This window comes from Pteropus vampyrus, unplaced genomic scaffold (genome assembly GCF_000151845.1).
Source record: "Pteropus vampyrus isolate Shadow unplaced genomic scaffold, Pvam_2.0 Scaffold55, whole genome shotgun sequence".
In the NCBI taxonomy this organism is placed as follows: Eukaryota; Metazoa; Chordata; class Mammalia; order Chiroptera; family Pteropodidae; genus Pteropus; species Pteropus vampyrus.
Window position 1 is genome coordinate 4,104,681 of NW_011888836.1, and position 22,559 is coordinate 4,127,239.

The 22,559-nt window shown below is 38.5% G+C and overlaps 1 protein-coding gene and 1 pseudogene across 3 annotated transcripts in view; one reads left to right on the plus strand and one right to left on the minus strand.

Annotated features, from left to right (window-relative positions):
* The window catches only part of TTC39C (tetratricopeptide repeat domain 39C), a 90,818-nt gene that overhangs the window by 13,277 nt on the left and 54,982 nt on the right, over positions 1-22,559 (minus strand). For 2 of the 3 annotated variants that reach the window (XM_011360431.2, XM_011360432.2), the window contains 4 exons: positions 22,080-22,434; positions 20,400-20,568; positions 2,705-2,798; positions 82-189 (listed from right to left, as the gene is read on the minus strand). In XM_011360431.2, the coding sequence (XP_011358733.1) occupies positions 82-189; positions 2,705-2,798; positions 20,400-20,568; positions 22,080-22,434 (726 nt within the window). Of the gene's footprint in view, positions 1-81; positions 190-2,704; positions 2,799-20,399; positions 20,569-22,079; positions 22,435-22,559 lie in introns of those variants that run through there. The other variant, XM_023530806.1, reaches the window with a different exon arrangement.
* LOC111739901 lies at positions 8,626-8,743 on the plus strand (annotated as a pseudogene).

Here is a 22,559-nt window from a genome sequence, read left to right on the forward strand (position 1 = left end):
ACAGCTTTTGTGTCCTCCGGCCATCATCCTCCCATCCGGCCATGTGTGCGTGCGAACTCACAGGAGCAGTGGTCTACTCACCCGCAGTTAAATAGGCGTAATAGCACTGGGACCACCTGGACTCATTTTTTAGCCTTTCAAAGGAATCAAATGCATCCTTGAAATTCAACTCTATCATGCTGCACCAACCTAGGAAAGAATTATTTTTAGTATACAATCCTCAAGTCCTGTAGTGAGCTTAATATCCCGTCTCTGAGCTACAAATCTCGGATCCTGCTATCTTTCCCTGTGAGTGTTGTATACATACTACCTAAAAACTTTTTAAAAATTATCTTTTTTCTCTTAAATAATTTCAACGTGACAATTTGAGTAAAATAAGGCACTTCTGATTTCACAACCGATTGTGCAGCACAGAAGAAAGTGGCGTACAGATTTCTATACAAACACTAGAATTTGTCTGCTACGACTGTGAGATTAACCCAAGCACAGCAGTACTTCTCCAAAAGCAGGCATAAGCACAGAAAAAGCAATACCATTAGGTTATATATATATATGTAGTGACTACCTCAAAAAATCTTAAAGCACTCACCTGCTCATTAATGACTATTAATTCTCAGATCGTTGTGAGAAGCAGAGAGCAAGCCAGTCAGAAACTAAGTACCACCCACCCTGCCTCTGCAGGTTGGTAGTGCAGCCATGAAAGGATCTCTCTCATCTTTTCCAGATCTAAACACTGTTAGACTGGCATTCTGGCAGCAGCAATGAAAATGCAAGGAATTTTATCCCCATTGTTTTAATAGTATCTAACATCCACGGAGCCCCTCTTGTGAAGGGCCTTAGGCCAGGCACTTGATACACTTGTCTCTAATCCCACTACAGCCTTGCAAAGGTGGCTGATGGTATGCTCACTTTACCAAAAAGAAAACCTAAGGCCACAGAGCTATCAAGAGGGAACAAGTGAGGATCAAAGGCCAACGCGCTTTCCTGTCCATGACATTGCCTCCATAAAAAGAAAATCCTGCTTATCAGGTGCATCATCTTGGACCTGCCACTTGAACTATGGGGATGAGGGGGGACTATACTTCCAGAAAATTTAGTGTCAAATTCTATGGGATAGTACATGAAGTTAACATATTTTAGAGTAAAAAGTGGGGCTAATTATTTCCATCCTGCAACAGATATCACAGTAAGATTTGAATTAAATACAAACTAGAGATAGGAGTGATTACTGACCCTGAATAAGAAGACCGAGTTCTGATTTTGCTCCTTTTCTCCAGAATTAAGCTTCCGAAGGCCTTAGTGTTTCGCTGGATGATTTCTAGGCTTCCTTTAGCTTTAATGTTCTATACTGCCACAGGACTTGGAATGGTACATTAAAAAGGCTACCAAAGCTAGATCTTTTCATTCAAGTTCTTCGAAATACATTCCATTCTGTTATAGCTACCAGACAGAGCTCCAGCAGAGTTTAGATTACATAAAAATACATTTTCCACTGGATTATTCTTCACCTCCCCTCCCTAAACATAACATTTAAAATATAATATTGCTTACTAAGCTGCTCCCAATCTTTTAATTTGCATTTTTCTTTAAAAAGATGCAAGAATACAATTATATTCATAGCAGATGAATGGCAGGAATCATAGGATCCCAACCTGACAGTTGTCAATTGCCTCCTCAATACTCTCCATTTCTTCTTCCATTTCTCTGCAGATCGTCTTTTGAGTACCAATTTCCTCTTTAATTTCCATTACCACCTCATCATGTCTCCTTTCTTTACTCCTTTTCATTCCTTTCCTATGTGCTGTATGATGTGACTTTGTTGTATTGGGTTGCAATTCTATAAAGTATGAACCCCTTATTAAAAATGTGTTATTTTTGTTATTTCAATCCCAAAGTTGTATTTATGATTCTCAACATCTGTTACATAAAAGGATCATGGAATTACTAATATAATAGGATAGGAGAACTTTAGAGCAGTCAACTAAATAATCACAGAAACAACTTTGGGGAAGGAAATGGAATATCTTAAGCAAATAAATATTTCTAAGTCTGTTTATAAATTTATCTTCAGGAGGGTAGAAGCAGCTAACACACATGGAGGGCCTTCTGTGTGCCAGGCACCCTGCCCGATACTCACTAGTGTTATTTCATCTAAACCTCACAACTGCTACAAGAGGAGGCGCCTTAACTATAATCACGAGTATGTGGGGGGTGGTCTAACCACCTCGTACAAGGTCCCTGAGCTAGCTGGCAGAAGAAATGGGGTTGAAATTCACATGACCAACTCTCTCTGATGCCGTATTTTTCTCCTCAGGTAAACATTGGTGGGAAGGAAGAGAAATAGTTTTGAATTCTAATGTGCAATAAGTTATTTACAAAAGTTTTTAGTCAAATCACTTAACATCGATTAACACTGATAATACCTATTATCCTAAATTCAAAATATTATAAAGAATACATTAGGAAGAAATAATGAGACTCATTCAGATAAGCATCATTACTTCTGCTATAATAACAAAGTCCTATTATTACCAAAGGCAGAAAGCATTTTATAATGATACAAACTGAACAGCGTTAACAAGGAAAAAGTACACAAGAATGAATTAACACTTGCACAACGAGAAGCTGGATATAAGCTGAATTCATTAATAGCTGCATTAATACTATTTCATGACAAGAAGCTGGACAGACATTTCATATTTACCAATTTCATACAGGCAGACATGTTGGATTTCTCTCTGATCTACTGCAAGTTCCAAAGCAGTATGGAAGGAAGTCAAGGCACTGTTGATTTGACACTAGAAAAAAATGAAAATAGAGTTACTGGCTAAGATCTGTTATTAACATATCATAATTCAAAAGCGTCTTTTCCCTTAAGGGTTATTTAAAGCTGACTAAGCAGTACAGAAGAGAGGGCTTTAAAGACTTCTGGGAAAACACGCCCATTTGCCTTGCTCCATTGTGAAATGAACCTAAGCTCAGAGTTCTTCTTTTGCTCGGGCAGGAGGTTCCACCAGTGAGGTCTCAGCTCACACCCACCCTCTCCCACAGCCCCCTCATCGCACTCATGCAAGAGGACCTGTTGTGGTATAGTGCTGGCTAGTCTAGCTCCTGTGTGTACCCTGCCCAGCCCGGAGAGACTCGCAGTCAGTACCGAGTGACTGTGTGAGGTCACTCTATTCGCCCAGCCCTCAGCGCCCTCTCCCTCTGCGTCCCACTCACTCTCCACCACACAACTGATGGTTTGATTCTATATCCCAGAATGCTGTTCTCCAACTGCTTCTGGCCACACCTCTCCTGTCCCCAAAGTTTAGAAATCCTCTGAGGATCCAGATTACACTTCTGACTTTTGCTTTTATCTAGCACTGTCTAGAACCCAACATACTCTCCAAAGTCTGTTCTACTTATTCCTGGTTACATGCAATTAGTGTTTCGTTTTACTAAAGATCTCTCTCAACAGCTAACAACCCGATGCCACAAGCACCTAAAAAGCATCACCAGGGTAAAAAGGGTTAGATTAAATCCTAAACACAGCAATGTTAGGTGTTAAGTATCGTGCATCAATAATAAACACAAATCCTCAATGCCGAAGGTCTGACGCAGCCTGATCTGCGTGGCGCGCGCCTGGGAGCAATCCTTTCTTGCTCTGCTGGTGCCAGTGCTGCTCTCCCTGCCCTGCACACAGTCCCCCTATCCACGCCTCGCTCTGCTGCTCTCTGCCACACCCTTTCCAACGCCCCTACTGTTCTCTTCTCCCCGCAAGAAGCCAGGTAGGAGCACAAAGGGTCTTAGAAGAGGGGCTGCCAGCTTCAGCTTCCCTTGGAACCAGCCCCTACCACATTTCTCGGCCCCTTTAATGATTGATGCGTGGTCACTGTGGGAGGCCTCTTGGACACAATATACCTCACTGATGAGTCAGCCAGGAGATCTTCAGGACAGTCTGTGACTCAGGAACATTGTAAGCCAAATGACTCATTAACCAAGGACATGGCTGGCTCGGTAACTATTTGTGCTCCATTACTCTGCTGTCAAGAAGATTCAGATGGTAGCATTCAACCCCTTCTCATCATCCACAAATGCTGACTAAGTAGCTACAAAAGATACACATCACCATATCACTAATTCTTGTTCTAAGCAGCTTAACATTTAGTTGGAGGGATCCTCATGGGAATGTAAAAGAGGCCCGGCCCACAACTCTAAAGTCAGACACTCACACTGATCATAAGCACAAGGCCAAAATACCAAAGAGATGAAAAAAATCAATTTTTTGGAAGAACGTTAAGTGTGGAGAGAGAGACCTGGACACTCATTACAACCATCTCTAACTTTTCACTTTCTGGATTAACAGTTCTTTTCCTGCATCACACATGCACTCATTTTAGCATGTTTACACAGAAACTCCAGTGTTAGGGGTTCTGCTCTCATGAATCTCTCCGGTTCACTAAGTTAATGGCATTCAATTATCACACACAGGGTATTTCAGGATAGGCCATCACCACCAAGCTGTCTCCAGCTGGGCTTCAGTGCAGGACAGTGCAATGATACAACACCCTTCAGAGGACAGATAACTATGCGGTGAACATTCATTTACTGGGCAACTGCTATGTCCCTAGGGTAATACTAGGCTCTAAAGATACAAAGACTCCTCAAAACAAAGCTTTCGATGCAAATAAAAAGAAACAAAGTAATATTTGTAGCAACATCCTTTCTCTTAACTCTTTAAAAAACTCCCCAAGATAGGCATGTATTGGTTTCATTTTCAGATGAAGAAACTGAAGTTCAAAGAGGTTAAATAGCTTAGTATTCAAATTCTACTGATTTCCTCCAGAGCATGCTTTTTTTTTTTTTTTCTTTCAGAGAGGGTATATGTATGCAGGTGTGATTAAGGATCTTGAGATGAGGATCAGAATCCTGGATTACCCAGGTGGTCCCTGAATGCAATCACAAGTGTCCTTATAAAAGGGAGGGAGAAAGAGCACTGACGCACATAAAAGAGGAGGTAATGTGACCAGAGAGGCACACAGATTGGAGTGATGTAGCCACGAGCCCAGGAATGGAGGGAGCCACTAATGGCTGGCTGCAAGAGGCAAGGAGAAGATTCTCCCTACAGCTTCCAGAGGGAGCAATGACCTGCCAACACTTTTTCATCTCAGTGCAAATGATTTGACTTCTTGCCTCTAGAGAAAATAAATCTCTATTGTTTCAAGCCACTAAATTTATGATAATTTGTTATGTAGCCTCAGAAAACTAATACAGTATATGTCTTTAAAAATTAAACTGTGAAGAAATTACCATGCTCTTTCTGTTACAAGTACTCTAATAGAATTGGAAAGTACTGAGACCATTTACGGAGCTTAACATTATCTCAAGAGCAAGCATAACTCCAGAATTCTAGTTCTATCCTGACTACTCATTGAGGGATCAGCCATTAAAATAGTGGAAATACATTTACCCTTTTTTACCAAAATCATTTAAAATAAAAAATGACCTGTGGGAGTTTTTATGATTACAAATTAAAATATCTATGACACTGCAGAGAAAAGAATTATCCTCAATTTGATACTCGTTTCTCAGTTTAGTCTTTTAAATAAATATGCATGCTTTGGCCTGAAGAGAATATAGAAAATGGGCTAGTATGAAAAAGCAATGAAGCCAAGAATTAGACAGTAAGTACCGTACAGACCTCTGTCTCGTGAATTATGCATTGATGTACTGTGTCACAAAAATTACTTGACGCTTCAGTTTCCTCACTAGTAAAATGAGAAAAAATGTTGCCTAGTTTTATCTGCTTCCAGAGGAAACCATAAAAAACAAAAGCACAAGTCTTTGCCAAATTAAAGGGAGCATATTTATTGCCAAATTAAAATCAGCATACTTTACAGCTACTCCATTGTTACTACAGGGATATAGCATGTTTTTCCAGTTATTCAGGTCTTCTTTCTTGAGAGGTGCACTCCTAGGCATTTTATAATACTTGTGGCAATTGTAAAAGGACTTTCTTCTTCCATTTTATTCTCTCGGTGGATGTTGCTAGTGTGTGGGAAAACTTCGGAATTTTGCTAATTTTGCACATCTCGCATTTTTATATTTTATCTTATGAATTCTCATATTTGTTTTAGTTTCCCCCCACCCCCCACCTGGGGTTTTCCAGAGAGATAATCATTTGCAAGTAAGGACAGTCATTTTACAATTTTTGTTTTTTACATCAGACTTAAACAATTGGCTAGGATCACCAGTTAAAACATTTAGTAGAAAGCACAGCATGCATTCTTGCTTAATTCCCACCTTCATGAGAATGTTCTAAATTTGCACCACTAAGTATTTGCTGTACATTTTTAGCAGATGCCATTTTCACCAAATAAAGACTTCCCTCCTATTTCTAATTTGCTAATAGTTTTCTTAAGTACATTTTATTAAATGCCATTTAGGCACCTATTGATAAGTTTGCATACTTTTATCAATTACTTCCTTAATGCAGGAAATGATAGAAATAAATTTTTCTGAAGTTGAACCATGCTGGCCTTTTTGGAATAAGGTCTATTAGGTCACAATATGGCATTTAAAAAGTAGATTATTGAATTTTATTTAATAAATTTATTAAGGATTTGTACATTCAGAATGAAGTTGACCTATAGTTTTTTGTTTAATGCCCTCCTCTATGAGTTTTAGTATCAGGATAATGGCCGGACTTGCTGACTTATGGAAAATATTATCTATGCTCCGGAACTACATAAATAACTAGTTGACTATCAAGCCACACCTTTCAATGGAACAATTCATTAAAAATGTTTAAATTACCATAATTCAAATTTTTTCTTTTAATGGGCACACAATGTGACAAAAAATATTAAATTTACTCAATAGTACCAGATTTCAGTGCCAAACTTCATGATCAACACAACTGTGGACCTTAGGAAATAATTTGTTTTGTTTATACTCTCAGAGGATGTTGAAATTCGGGCAGATGAGCAGGAAGTAACAAAAGAGATGGAGAAGGAGCCGCCAATCAGCCTGGAGGAAAACCAGGAGTGCACAAGATCACTGGAGACAAGTAGAGGGAAGAGGAAATGAGCGAGGCTGAACGGAAATCTACACCAGATGAAATTAGTTTCCTTAGAAACATAGTTGATGTGCATTGTATTTAAAGGGAGAATGTTGAGCAAGTGCAAAAGATCTAAAAAGAGTCTTCTATAATTCCTAATTAATAAAATCCCGTATACAAGAAAGGAACCACCTAATGTGAATAACATGACACAGCAAATAAACAAAAGATGGTGACCTTGAAACACACTTCTTAGGAAATACACAGAGGATTTCAGTGAGTCCTTAAGAACTGGGTCACAATGAATACCACGAACATCATGTACAAATTGCAGACCAGTAAATTATATGTAGATTTCTATACCACAGGGATGTTTTATGAACCTCCACTTGTCCTTTCATGGTCTGTACAAATTTCTGACATAAGAACTCCTCCAGAGCCTATTGTGAATGACTATTTATTTAGAAGAGATATATATATCCAACTGGTAATTATAGTCAATACTCTACTACTTAGCAAAAGGTAAATACTAGTTATTTTTGGAATGCAAGATTTTTATCTGCTCCTTGATGTACTTTGTATTTTACCATGTTTCCAAATGAATATATATTATTTAAACATAATCAGGTAGTTGAAAAACTATGTTCCGATGCTGAACCTTTGAAGAATGCTGCCTTAACAAACCTGTTCTGGTCTTTCCATCGTCATCATAACATGTGGTGCTCTCACCACGTCGTAAGATGGCAAACCGTTTTGGTGGCTCCAGCAGACACCTGTGTGCTTCGCTTTAGCCATACAACTGCTGAAGGTAGAGCTGCTGAAACGGAACCTGCTGGTTCAGACTCCAGCGCCAACAGCCCACACCTCCATGTGCCACCACCTCCTCCTACAGAAGGTGTCCCCAACCTCATCTGTCCCCACTCCTCCATCGTCCTCACCCACAATGATCACCCATTCATTTGGCACCCTCCTTTTACTGTCTTTTCATGCATTCACGTTGCTATCTTCATAATTAGATTTTAAGTTTCTTTTGGGACAAGGGCTTTTTCTATTTCTCTCAGCATCCCCCAGAAGGCCTTTTACATCATAGACAACAAATCTCTGATCACATACAAACGATGGAATATAGTACTTGTGTTTTCAGCACCTCCATATGAATGAACAGCAATCCCCTTGAAAAAATGAGTTATGTCACCAAAGGCACCACTAATGGTAGAAGGACTGAATAATGCGCCAGTTACAAGATTTCCTTGGTTTCTCAAGACTGATGCATACTATTTTTACAAAATCTGTGACGGAAAGTGCTTCATACTGGACTTACAGCCCAGACACACTGTCTAAATAGGAAAAGCCCTGACCAAGCACCATATGCTTAACGCTTTTCCGCATCCACATTACATTATTTAAGGCAGACATGCAAGTTACTGCCTTGTCTATCTATCTACCATTCATTTCATTTATTTTTTACAGACAGGACAAAAGCTAAGACAGCTCAGGAAGCTGGAAAGCAGAAGAGCCCATTGTGAGCTGAGCTCATGCTTTTTCAGCTACTCCGTGCTGTCTTTTAAAATTACAGAAAAAGGGTCTATGGCCATGCTACCCTAACAAGTCTGATCCCATCTGATCTTGAAAGCTAAGCAGGACTGAGCCTGGTTAGTACTTGGATGGGAGACCACGTTGGAAGACCAGGTGCTGTAGGCGTAAAAAAAATTTAAAAATAAGGGATTGTAAGCTGACAAGGTCTTTGCAGTCTGTGAGGTTAACCAACAGTTACCTCGCCTAAAAAAATAAAAAAATAAAAATTACAGAAAAAGAATTTATATGAAAGGTAGTAAATTTTAAATAAATGTACTGATGTTAAAAATGCTATCAAAGAATTAAAAATAACTTGAAGATCATGCAAAGAATTAACTCAGCAAAACAAAGATCACAGAAATATAGAATATACTAATCTACAACCATCACGCTACTCAAAAGAGGGCAGTAATTCAAGATAAACAGACAAACCTAGAAAACAGATGGAGAAGATCTAATATACATAGAGACTTGTACGAGAGAAACAAATAGAAGCCATAATCAAAAAAGTGACTTTGAAAAGGTTTCCTGGAACCGAATGGCATTTTCTGTAAAGGATGTCAAATAGACAAGCAGCAACGTGAGGTTTTTCCAAAGAAGAATTAAAGACAAACTGTAAAAGGCAGAAATAATCTCAGGTAGTTAGTTCCGAAGATTAAAGAAGCATTAAAAAAATTTATAACAGTTTGGTTGAGATATATTCCATACGCTGGCGTACCCTGGAAAATATTGCGGATTTGGTTCCAGACCACCCCAATAAAGCGACTGTGTCATGATAAAGTAGTCACATGAATGTCTGGTTTCCCAGCACATGTAAAAGTTACGTTTACGCTATACTGTTAAGTGTGCAATAGCATTATGTCTAAAAAAACAATGTACGTACTTAATTTAAAAATACTTTTATTGCTAAAAAATGTTAATCATCATCTGAGATGCTACAATAGTAACATCAAAGGTTACTGGTCACAGATCATAACAAATAATAATGAAAAAGTTTGAAATATTGCAAGAATCACCAAAATGTGACACAGAGACACAAAGTGAGCAAATGTTGTTGGAAAAAATGGCACCAATAGACTTGCCTGACGCAGGGTTGACCCAAACCTTCAATTTGTAGGAAAAAAGCAGTATCTATGAAGCACAATAAAGCAAAAGACAATAAAACGAGGTATGTCTGTATCAGGAAATGCATCCTTTCAGTGTACAATTAAGTGGCTTTTCTTATATTCATGGAACCATAAAATTTGGAAGCTGGAAGAAATCTTAAAAATTACATAGTCTAGTGTTTCTCAAAGTGTGTTCTATTGAACTCTCTAGTCTCACAGGCTACTATGTGAAAAAGAATTGTTCTGGTCAAATAAACAGGGTAATTACAGCATACATATCTGCATACTCTATCTTCCTCATGTTGCAAAATAAAGTCTCTGAGAAGCCCCAGGATATCTCAAGTGACCTGACATGGAACCTCTTTTCATGAAACATGTACAAACTAGTCATCGAAGCAAGGCTCAGGGCAGATGCTTCAGAAAACATTGATTTATTCCATTCCCCTAATTTTCCAGGTAAAAAAACAGAGTGCCATGGAAGGCTGTCTGGCTTGACTGAGGTCTCACAGCTCTTTCAAGTTGTCCAATGTGTGAGCAACCATTTGGAAGCAGAGAGTGTTTTTACAGTTTATGACAGGGCTGAAATCAGATCTCCAGACTTTGAGTCCAGTGCTCTTTCTATAGTGCTATACATCAAAGCCTATAGCTCTAAAGCAATATGAAGACACATTTCCAGAGCTAACAAGTCCTCTAAGAGAAATCACAGAGAAATGAGGACTACTACACCAAACAAAGAAATGCACAGATTTAAGAAACCAATGTGCCCAAACATTAAGAGTCCAAAATCATAAAAAAAAACAGCAAAGTTCAATATGACACTATGAGAAAATGTAAAATTTCACAGAAGAGTTCTGGACAAGGGGCAAGTAAAAGTGAGAAACACTATTTCCTGAAGCTAGGCTAAGTGTCACCCTCAGTGGGAGTCTACGGTATACTTACTAGCATTGGAATAGTGAGGATCGAAGACAAACTAGAACACTGATCACGTGGATACGTGAACTCATGTTTAAAACAGGAGGAAAACTAGTGAAACACTTTGATCGCCCTTTTCAGTCTGATATTAAGGGACAATCTACCCTTAAACTGATAAGCAGAAATAGAAACAAACAATAATAATAAACACAACCCTGAAGGGCAAAGGCAAACAGCACATGGGTATCCTGTACACTATACATCCTATTAGCTATGAGCAAACAACAACTCTATAAGAAAGGAGATTTACATCGAAAAACAAATGGAATGGTCTGTTGCTTCCTGGGTCACCCTATTCTACCAGCCTCTCTCCATCAAATGCTCCACCCCACTGAGATCAGATGTCCCAGAATCTGATCTTTTCTCGGATCTGTGCTTGACTGCAGGCTCATCCCCAATGCTGTTACCTCTACTGCAAACTCCTACTGACTCGTCAAGAGCCAGACCAAATACCCTTACTTCTGGGCTGTTTTTTTCTCAGCTGGGAGGGTTGCACCATGGGCAAGCCATACCACGCTTTACCCTCCGATAGGCCTGCTTTTATGTTTCTCGAAGCCTTGCCATGCCTGCATCCTCTTACATGCCTACCTGCCATTTGTTCCTGATCCCCCCAACGCATGAGCTGTTATTGTTACCATTAGCACTACGGCCCTAACAGCAGCCATTATCGTCACAGTCAACTACAACTGGCACTCGCTCAGAGCGCCATGAGCAGCATGGGCCTCCCAGATTATCACCTCACTGAATCTGAACAGCAAACTGTGCCCAAGGTACCACTAGGATCTGTATTCACTGAGGAGAAAAAGTAAGGTTTAAAAAGATCAAGGGTTTCATCAAAGGTCACTCGGCCAGAGGGAGGAGCCAGGACTCAGCCTGGGCAGCAGGCCTCCAGAGTTGAGCCCTTAGGCACAGGCTACTGACAGGCAGAGGACAAGTGCCACACGGACTCAAATCAGGTTCCAGACAGAGCAGGCTGCACCACACAATTTACCAAATGACATGAATAAGATTAATCATAACAAGACACATGGCAATGAACATTTAATAACACTAAACCTTTAGACAGCTGATAAGAGTTCAAGGCAGGCCGTCCCAAAATGTGCCGCTTTGGCAAATTGATTATTTTGAATTAAAGTTACTTGAAAAACAGCCAGTGTAAGGAGGATATCCTAACCCTCCTCTCTGTCCTCTTGAAAGCAGGAAATAAAATCTCCCATGTAAAAGGTACCCTCTCTGCACCAGGAGGCAGACACATCCTTATTCCCAGAGACAGGGAACTCAGAGCTGAGAAGGCTGTGTCAAGAAACTTTTAGTTTCTTTACTAATTACTACTCTAGCTTGTTTCTTTGTCTTGTTAGTTCCTCACAAATGTATTGTTTCTTTGTCTAAAAGGATAAACAGCCTGCTCTGGTCATTTTTTAGATCTCATATCTGTGGGACCTCCTTAGGTACAAAATAATTAACATATATATTACATATATAATATACATGCTTTTTAATTATATAACTTATTAGCAAATAAAAGCTAAACACACAGATAACAGTGGAGTTGCTGGGTTATATGGTAAAAAATCTACGTTTAACGTTTTGCAGAACTGCCAAACTGTTTTCCAAAGTGGCTGCAATAGTTTACATTCCCACCAGCAATGACTGTGGGTTCCAATTCCTCTACATGCTTGCCTACACCTGTTATTGGCTGTCTTTCTTATTATAGCTAGGCTGGTGGACATGAAATAGCATCTTTCTTGGTTCTGATTTGCATTTCTTCATAATGATTTATGTTGGGCATCTTTTCATGTGCTTATTGGCCACTTGCATATCTTTGATGAAATGTCCCTTCAGATCCTTTGCCTATTCTTTTAATTGAGTTATCTTTCTTTTTAATAATTGAGTGTTAGAGGCCTTTACATATTCTGGACATAAGTCCCTTATCAGATCTATAATTACAAATATCTTCTCCCATTCTCTGGCTTGTCTTTTCACTTTCTTAATGGTATTCTTTGCAGCACAAAAGTTTTTAATTTTGATGTAGTGCAATTTACTTTTTTTTTCCTTCTGTTTGTGTGCTTTTGATGTCATGTCTCAGAAACCACTTCCTAACCCAAGAGTTTTATAGTTTTAGCTCTTACATTTAGGTCTGTGCTCCATTTTGCATTAATTCTTGTTTATGGTGTAAGGTAGTGGGTCCAAATTCATTCTCTTCATGTGGATATTCAGTTGTCCTAGCACCATTTGTTGAAAGACTATTCTTTGCCCATCAATTTGTCCTGTGACCTTGTCAAAAGTCAACTGATCCATAAATGTCAAGGTTTATTTCTTGACTCATTGATCTATATGTTTATTCTTATGCCAGTACAATACCGTCTTGATTACTTTGTAGTAAGTTTTGAGATTAGAGATTATGCATCTTCCAACTTTATTCTTCCTTTTCAAGAATGTTTTGTCTATTTGGGTTCCCTGAATTTAATATCAGTTTGTCAATTTCTGCAAAAAAAGTAAGCTGTGATTTTCACAGAGACTGAATTGAATCTGCAGCTCAATTAAGAAACATTGCCATCTTATTGAGTCTTCTGATACATGAACATGCTATGTCTTTTATAGGTAATATTTTAAGAACTATTTTTAAACTGCTTTAATTTTCATCATTATGGAAATAAAAACAAATAAAAAGAAAACTATGTAGCAGAACGCTGTTGCTGATACCAAGCACAAAATAATGATTTTACTCTGCCCACTATTTCTTGAGTATAATCTCTCATCATTGAGCAAGAGCTAAAGAGCTGCTCACGGCCTTTTGATTCTAACAATGACACCCCTGAAGCTATAACCCAAGGAAATAATTCAAGGGGGAAAAAAAGGAAAATATGCTCTTTATTGTGCTACTTGCTATCACAGTGAAATTTTGGGAAATAACAGAGAAACAGTGGCAGTCAAATATCCCAACAACAATTTTCCAACAGGGAAATATCAAATAATTAACACAACAGAAATCTACATAGTCCATATACCAATTATTTATTAATATTACGCTAAAACATGTAAACATTTGATCTGTAAACAATACTGAATAGAGTCTCATATGCATATATGAAAGATCACAAAATAATTTGAAGTGAAACAATTTAATTATCACTGGGTTATTTTTATGAAATTGCTTAATGTCTTAAAATAAACTATTATGTATGTGTTTTAAAATGAAAAGCCCTTCTTGTCATCTGTATAGCACACAGAAGGACATGTTGTGACAACCCACTTATTTACATGTGATTCAGTGTTAATGCTGCTGAGTAGCAGAATCGGTTTAGCAATGCTGCTACCAAGGACACCTGGCAATAGATTATGTATTTAACCCCTATCCTTAGAACTTGGAAAGGGAAAGCTCATCCTCTTAGGCACATTTAGTGAGCTCAGGGGTGTAAATCAATATTAACGTCTACTTGCTTTTCAACCCCACACTCTGTAAAGATAGAGTTTAACCCTAGCAATAACGAATATAATTAACTTAGCAATTTTACTATCATCTTCTCATTTCAGTGAACAGAGTCATTAAACCACATAATATGAATTTATCTCGCTGGAAAGTGAACACAAATACACCCTTCATCTCTCTTCGATCTCTCATTTCATGTACTTCTAAGAATAAACGGCAATGCGATTTTTTTGGCGCCTAAAGTAATAAAGAGAACCACGTAGGATGAAGAGAAGACTACAATTAACAGAACTTCAGGGACTTATTTCTCTTCCTGCATTGTCTTCTTCCTGATCCTATAAATAACAACATTACATCATGCTGGCAAGGCACGCTGCTCAAGTGCGGGAGGCAGCCGTGCTTGTCAACAGATGCAAAGACATGCTGCTACCAAACAGCTCTGATTAACGCCAACATTCCCCAGAGACATGCACACGGGCCCAGACCCTCCTGTGTCTGGTGCTTTTGCCCTGGCCCCTACACTCCATGACTCCCAAGGGCCTTCTGTCTCTTTTCCCTATATGATAAATTGATCACCAGAGGGATCAACCTCCACTTTTCTGTTCATGCCACAATGGTGAACTCATGGGCCTAAAAGCAACACAGACCACCCACTTATTCTGGAGAGCACCAATGAAAAATGTCATTTTATCTTTAAAAGAAGTCTAGAGAGAAAGCACCACTGCCCGTTTTTAAAAGGTACCTCAGACGATTGAAGACACCTGAAATAAAGGTGAAGAGTTCCAGCGACAGGACACACACGCTGGGGTCGAAGTGTAGACACCAGTCATGCAGAACTTCATACGTAATAGAAAACAGGCATAAAAATCCCTACCCTCTTGGAAGGAAATGGGACATAAATATGGTGACATAAAGGTCAACCGTCAAAGCAGTCTCTGCAGACACTGCTGGTGAAAAAGAGAAACCACATCCTACCACATACTTCTCAGCAGGAAGGGGAGGGAGGGATGGGAAGCACAAAGCAGTAGCAGACTGTGTAGTGAGGAGGCTGTGTCTCTCAGAAAGGACAAAGAAGGCAGCTTCAAGTAAGAGACAGATGATGTGGTAAGGGTACACATACACATTAAAGATAAAATGTACTTTAACTTCTTCAGTGTGGCCCACAGGCCTTGTGCAAACGTCCACTTTGTCCTCATGAAGTAGTATGGCAGCTGCTGTAACTGTCTGAGACGCAGTTACAGCAAAGTACTTCCCAGGGTGAGCCTGTGGGGTACAGGGGCTTCTCACCTCGGCTCTCCCAGCAAGGAGCAGACCTCATTTAAGTCCAGCTGCTTTTGATTTCATTTAAATATATTTAATTTGCTTCTTTAGAGTCATACTTCTTTGGCCAGCACATCAGAATCTAAAGATCTGATCTGGTGCCCTTCTGAGGAGGCCATCCTCTTACTCTCACTGTCAAGATATTTTCTGCATCTTCCTCAGAAAAAGGTTTACATGCCACACAAGAAAAGCAGATAGTCCTTGAAAACCGGCTTCCTTTCTTAACCAAGACATGATTTCGCTCACACTGATCAATGGATTTCCTTCCAATAGACTCATCTATTCGTTCAACAAATACACATTGATGGCCAGTCTTATGCTAGGCCCAGATTCTGAATTTTAAAATGCCAGCATACGAGATATAAAAAGTATGGGTCCACTTTTAATGTAGGGAGGAGACAAGAGAATTAAATGTTAATCAAGCTACATTCAGAGACTGCAATCTGCTGGTCAGCCCTGCAGCCAGGCCGGGAAAACACCTTCAGAAAAAGGAAGTAGGCTGGGAACTTCGAGCAGGGCTTTCACTCTACATATTTTTACCTTTTCATGGTAAATACTCTTCCCTTTCCTCACTATGTCCGTATCAAAGGAAATGAGAACTAAAGAATGACAAATAAACTCAATTCCCTGACCACTCAGGGTCCCTCTCAGTGCCTTTACTCTGCCCCTCTCATGCCCGCCCTGTCTCTGCCTTTCCATGTCCTTCTCAGTGCCTTTACTCTGTCTCTCTCACTGTCTTCACCTCGTCTGTCCCTGAGTCCCTCTCAGGGCCTTTACTCTGTCTTTCTGTCTCACTGTCCCTCTCACTCTCTGCCCCTGAGAGGAGACCACGCTCTGTCTGTGGGGTGTTACCCCTTTTCTAAACTTTCCATTTGACTCTAACTTTGGCGCGTGTGTTGAATTCTTTTCACACTCTCCGCCAAAGGACCCTCTTCTCCTCTGGGTACAGGGCTTGATCTCCCCCACAACGCCGGGGAAATGTGCCCTGTCTTGCATCACTTTCAAAATAGGAGTTCTAAAAATGCTTGCCTAATAGCAACCTCAATTGAATGTGCTTATCAACTTTCATTCATTCAAATATTTGAGCATTTATTATAGATACACATGAACAGACTAATATTAAATATTCGTTTCATCACTAGTTGCACCACATAGTGTGTACACAAAAGTATGTATACACATAAAACGAAATGCATATATCTGTATATTACATACTAGATTCTTAAAACTGAACGGAGGAGGGTAAGTTGTGCAAATCTGTATTGTTTGAAGAAAAGAAAAATAGAACTAAAAAGTTTATTAAAATGTAGACTTGTCCCTAACACTTTTTAATCAAAAAGAAAAAACCCCAATCACTAGTATATTAATGGATTTAACACTACCATAGGTTTAACTGAATGAAAATTAATGAAAAAATACAAAAATTCAAAACTATAAATATCAATTCACATTTTAAAATGGAGATTACTATATAACCCACGGGTCAACTTCCTAATAGCTGTTTGTATTATGGAAATTCAAGGAAAAGTAAATATAGGTACTGTATAGTACTTATTGCATATACTACATGCACACCCATTTTGCCAATTACAGGCCTAGCTTTTACTGACAGCTCTCAACACCAAAACAAGTTTTTTCTAAGAGGAGAAAAAAAAGAGTGAGAAAATTTAGTAAACCCCCTTCCCAGGCTTAAATACTCAACAGAAATAATAACAACCATTACTCCACTAGTTAGATAGCATTCATCACATGTTAATTACTATCTAAACCCACAGGACAGTCACATGGGAGAAGTCAAGAGAGACAGGACAGTTAATAAAGACCACGCAGGAGGGTAGAGAAGGTTAGAGGTGGGAATAAGTAGACATGTAAAGGGGAGAAGCAAAGGCAATAAAAAATGAAAATTCTTCCTGCAGCCTGGCTGAGACTCAGTCCCAAAGGGCGGAGGTGCTTGCCATCCTGAGGTACAAAGGGACCAAAGGTGTAGGACTTTACTGCCTTGTCAAGTTAGGCCATAACGACAGAAAATAATGAAGCCACCATAACAAGGGCTATGCGAGTGGCAGGATACGTTAAAGACCATCTTTCCATAAGGACTCCAAATTGTCCCAAAGTACATAAAAAGTTGTAAATGATATTAGAAGAGAAAGTGTACATAATCTGAAAATAATGAGTACAGGAAAATGAAAACTAACTAGCATATATTGAGCTAGTCACCCTGTATGATCGTAAGCTGACACAAATAACCTTGCATATTTTGAGTCACTGCAGAAACTAAGTCAGCGTCATATGATGTACCTGCCTAAATTAGAGCCTCCAGACCATGCTCTGGTTTGTTGATAAAAAGATCTCAAGGGGTCCTATCTCTAACCTAAATGCTCACCGAGAAGAAAAGACGCTTTGCAAGCAAATTCGTCACCTGAGCCATGTGTGTTTTCATAAACTGAGGCCTTACAAAGCCTTTGCTGAGAGCCACATCACAGCCTCCCCGGGCAGAGTTCCTCAACTGCAAATGGAAGATGTCGCCATGTGTTAGCTTCCTACAGGGTTCTTGGACACCTTGAGGATAATATCAAAAATATTTCAAGCTAGCCCTAAAATCCTTCCATTCTCTGAGCCTTTGGGATAGGCCAAACAAAAACACTCATATTTCACCTGGCCCTCAGGCTACAGCTCACTAAACAAGCAGTCATAGATCTTTTACTCTTTTTCTTTTAAAATCAAAAATCAGTTGGGAAAGCGAGCTGCTTGCAATGAAGGAGTTCTAACGTTATCTAGTATTCCGATCACAGTTATCTCCCCTAAAAGGGACTGGATGCCTGTTAAGAGCTATTATGTTAACTCTGCATCTCCCAAACCATATTTATAAGAATCCTTTGATAGTGCTATGGCTTCCTCATTTCTAGAACCGTCTTGACAACAATGAACGACCACTTACTTTTAGCACTCACTCAGTTCTTAATACAAATAAATTGTGGCACAAACTAAAACCATAACCAAATTAAGTTTTGAGGGAAAAAAGTTATTAATTTAGCTAAAAGTTAAGCATTTTTTTTTTTTTTGTATAATGAAAAACTAAAATGGCAAACATAACAAAATAAATTCTGACTTTTACATTTCTATTTAACAGCTTCAAAATCCAAGGTAGAGCATTCAGTGACCAGTGAGTAGAGAGAAGTCTAATAAATGCCTGGTGCTATGGTGCCCTATTGCTGTGCTGCACACAACTGTAAGCTTCAGGCTCTCATCTCCCGTCAACAAACCTCTGAAGAACACTGAACGGAGTATCGTGTTGAGTTATTCAGAATGTATAATGCCTATCCTTTAATAAATGTACATCTAAGAAAGCACTTCCCCTGTATGCAACTTTCATTTCAGAAATGGTCACTGAAGTGAGAAGGCTTAGTCAATATAAAGTTTCTTTTTACAGTGGTAGTTCCTCCTACATAAACCCAGGGGAGCAGAGAAACATGAATAGCCTGAACATGCTTCCCTACATGTAGGACCATAACCTTGAACTTGAAAGAAGAGAACATTAACATATAGAATGGACCACAAAAGAGATTGATCAGAACTATGTTTTTAAGGTAGCAGGAGGAGAAAAAACGAGAATTAAAACTGAGGGTTCATGAGTCTGAATGCAGAGAAAACCAGTTTCAAGAAAATGAGGAGAAAAATAACTCAGACATGGGTTTAAATAATTCAGATCCTGATGAGTTTTCTGTTCTGTTTCTATAATAAATTATTAGTATAGTCTCTAAAATACGACTTCCATATATATATAGGTGAGGAGTCCTCAGATTTAAGGAGTACTTCATGAAGGAAAGAAATTATTAGGGAAATAATATATACTATCAATAAAAATTAGTGGACAAAACAAAGAAATTATTAGGGAAATAATATATACTATCAATAAAAACTGAAGGAAAGAAATTATTAGGGAAATAATATATACTATCAATAAAAATTAGTGGACAAAACATCCCTATGCTTATGAAAGCATTCCTAGGCAAAAATCTTCAAAAGCACTCATGGAGTTTGCTGTGGGCTGACTGTTAGCACTGACGCTGCTGCATGCAGAGTGCCTGTTGAACTGAAGGACTGAGGTTGTTAAAATCTCACATTGATTCACTGCAAGCTGTTGTGAGAATGAGTAGTGCACCAGCACACAGCCACCTTCTTTTACATATATAATTATATCTTATGTTTTCATTTTTCTTCAAATCCTCATGTCCTCAAGCAAGCAGACAAAAAACAAGGGGCAGAGGAGAAATAAAGTACCACCCCTACCTCCCCACCCAAACACACACAAGGCCAGGGCACATTCTGCTTTTGGCCTCACTTGCTGGGTGAGCTTGAGAAGTCACTTCCAGCCCTCTCAGATCCCTGTTCTTTTCTATAAAATGTCAATGACAATTTTGTATCTATGTCATAGGGCTGTTCTGAGGATTAAATCGGATAGCATGTGTAATGCTCCTGGCACAGTAGAAAGTAACAAATTAAGCACGTGAAAAAGTAACAAAAGCTACTACTGTTCCAAGGCTAATGCTGTCCTTGACATTTAAGGCAATAACTTGTGTATAAATCACTTTTTAGTTGAGATAAAAAATTTAGAAATGGATTATTAGTGACTCCAAAGAAGAAAAAAATTTTGTGTTCTTCAACTAAGAGACTTATTAATGCTCCTCTGCCTTCAGCTTACAGTACACTAGTCTCGTCTTATTACCTACGTGAAACCTCAGCCCTACTTCACCCACGTCTCCTGAACAGAAGGTAACTGACTAACATCCTGGGTTCCTGGAAGAGTCTTTCGTAGCAATCATACACAAGAACAAACCGTTCCTCGGCCTTATGACATGACATTCAGGCTCGTTGTGATACTAGTCCCCAAGTGAGCATTACAGATGTGATCAACACAAAGCTTTATTTTAAAAAGACAGGGAAGACACAGTACCTCTAATCGTTGTATGCGTCCTTTGAAAAACATAAAGAGGGAAGAATTTGGATAAGCAGCTTCTTTTTTGAGAAGAATTTCCTTTGCTTCATCCAGGCCTGCCTTGTTATCACTGCCATCCAAGGCAAAAAATGGGCGGACTACAGTGTGATACCAGAGCAGAGCTAATCTGAAGGAAGAGGGAGAGAAACATTGAGCAAAAGATTTTTCTTATAATGCTTCTATTTTTAAAAAATCAGTATGTGCTTGTCCAATACACACTCCTTCCAAAAGCTTACCATGCAATCTCTGAAGTAAAATCAGAGTATCTTTCCCCCTTTTTTCAATATTTGGAAAACCAGAACTTTGGCACAACATATAAATCAGCATACTCCTTTGTATCAGGTGAGAAGAGAATATGATAGAAGCATTTAGCACTTTTGAGGCTTCTAAATGAATCTCTGAATTTATGATGGATGTAAATCTCTGAATTCTATATCTCATTCATCAATGCATGAATTAAAAACGGTAACTGGTTACCATGAATTTACTGTCCCCTCATAATAAAAGCATTACTTTTTACAAATGGAAAATGTTATTTCAAGGTTGCGTTCACAAAAGTTAGGTGTAAGCCTCAGAATCTGAATTTAAATACAGAAGCCGCAGGAAAAATTATTACTTAATTGGGTTAAAATAAATAGCTGAGGACTAGATAAAGGGCCCTTTCTCTGGCCTGTGAGGATGTTCAATTTCAAAATCAAAAAATAAATTATTTGAAATTTCTTCACTTCAAACTCATCCTTTTCGAGAAAAATGCCATGTTAAAACAGGTAAAGAAAATAGACTCATTGGGATCTGCTTTAATGAATACACAAAAATGTTTAACCAACACAACACATAGTTTTATGTTAAGTGTGTGATTCTAGCATGCTCCAAAATTTGGTTCTCTTCTGGAGATCAGGCTAATTTACATTATTAATTCAATTCATTCCTTTCTCAGAAAATAATATGAATAAATAGACAAATTATCACAAGTTTAAAATCTATTAAGTCAAATTAATAAAAGACCATTGTTTGTATAATTTAATAAATTTGGGGGCATAAATATTTTTTTAAATAAAAACTAATGATCTTTTTAATAGCTGCCAACCGATTAACATCCAAAGTCCTCAATACTGATATGAAAAGAAATAGAGCTAAGCCTCTCTGATATCAACATTTTTTTGGAACAAATTTGACAAGTTATGGTATAATGTCAAAGAACATCTAGTGTCATCCAGTGTCTAAATTACTCAAATTGCAAATGACGGCTATTTACTAGATTGAAAAAAATCATATCATTTTTAACTGATGGAGAAATGGGTGAATCCTTGCTCTGGACAGAATTGTGAATCTCAATGGCTATGGTCAAGGTCACAAAAACTGCTTATAAAATTTATAAAATCACTTCAGCTTGAAAAATAGGATCTTTATAACTATTTAAAAGTAAAACTTAAGAATAGTGCCCCGTCCTCTAAAGGTAGCTTATACACACCACCACAAACACAGTCCTTGGCACTGTTTGTACTAAAAGATGTAAATCATGGTACCATGTCAACCAACCAGGCATTTTACCTGAAGTTTCCTTGAAAGGTTTTGATTGTTGTGCACTTACTTTCAACACTATAGTATCTACCAAAGCATTGCAATATAGCTACTCACGTAGCTAAAGGGGCCTTCATGTCCTTACTTTCGCTTGCATACATCAGTGAAGAAAGCCCCTGTAGGCGGTCTCCAGGAAAACCAAGCAGGTTGATGATTTTGAGCAGGTTTGGGGGCACCATGGATATGCAAAGGTGAAAAAGGCCATATCCAAAGCTAACAGCACCTTTCAGTCTGTTTAGAGACTCCTCAGACACCCCTTCAGTCACAATGTGATTATCATTTGCAGCATCAGAGGTCAAGGGTTCTTCAGTTAGCTTCTTCTGATACAGTTCCTGGAGGGCATTGATGTCCAGATAGCATTTATTGTAAATTTTCCAAGCTTTCCTAAGGATCCACCCACCCTTTATATAAGCTGTAAAGAGAAGCAGAGAAAAACATGAAAAAATAAACATTCAAAAATAATTTTTCTATATTAATAATAAAGAATATTGAAGAACAGTCTGAATCTCAATCAAAAATTTTAAAAAGTGAAAATTA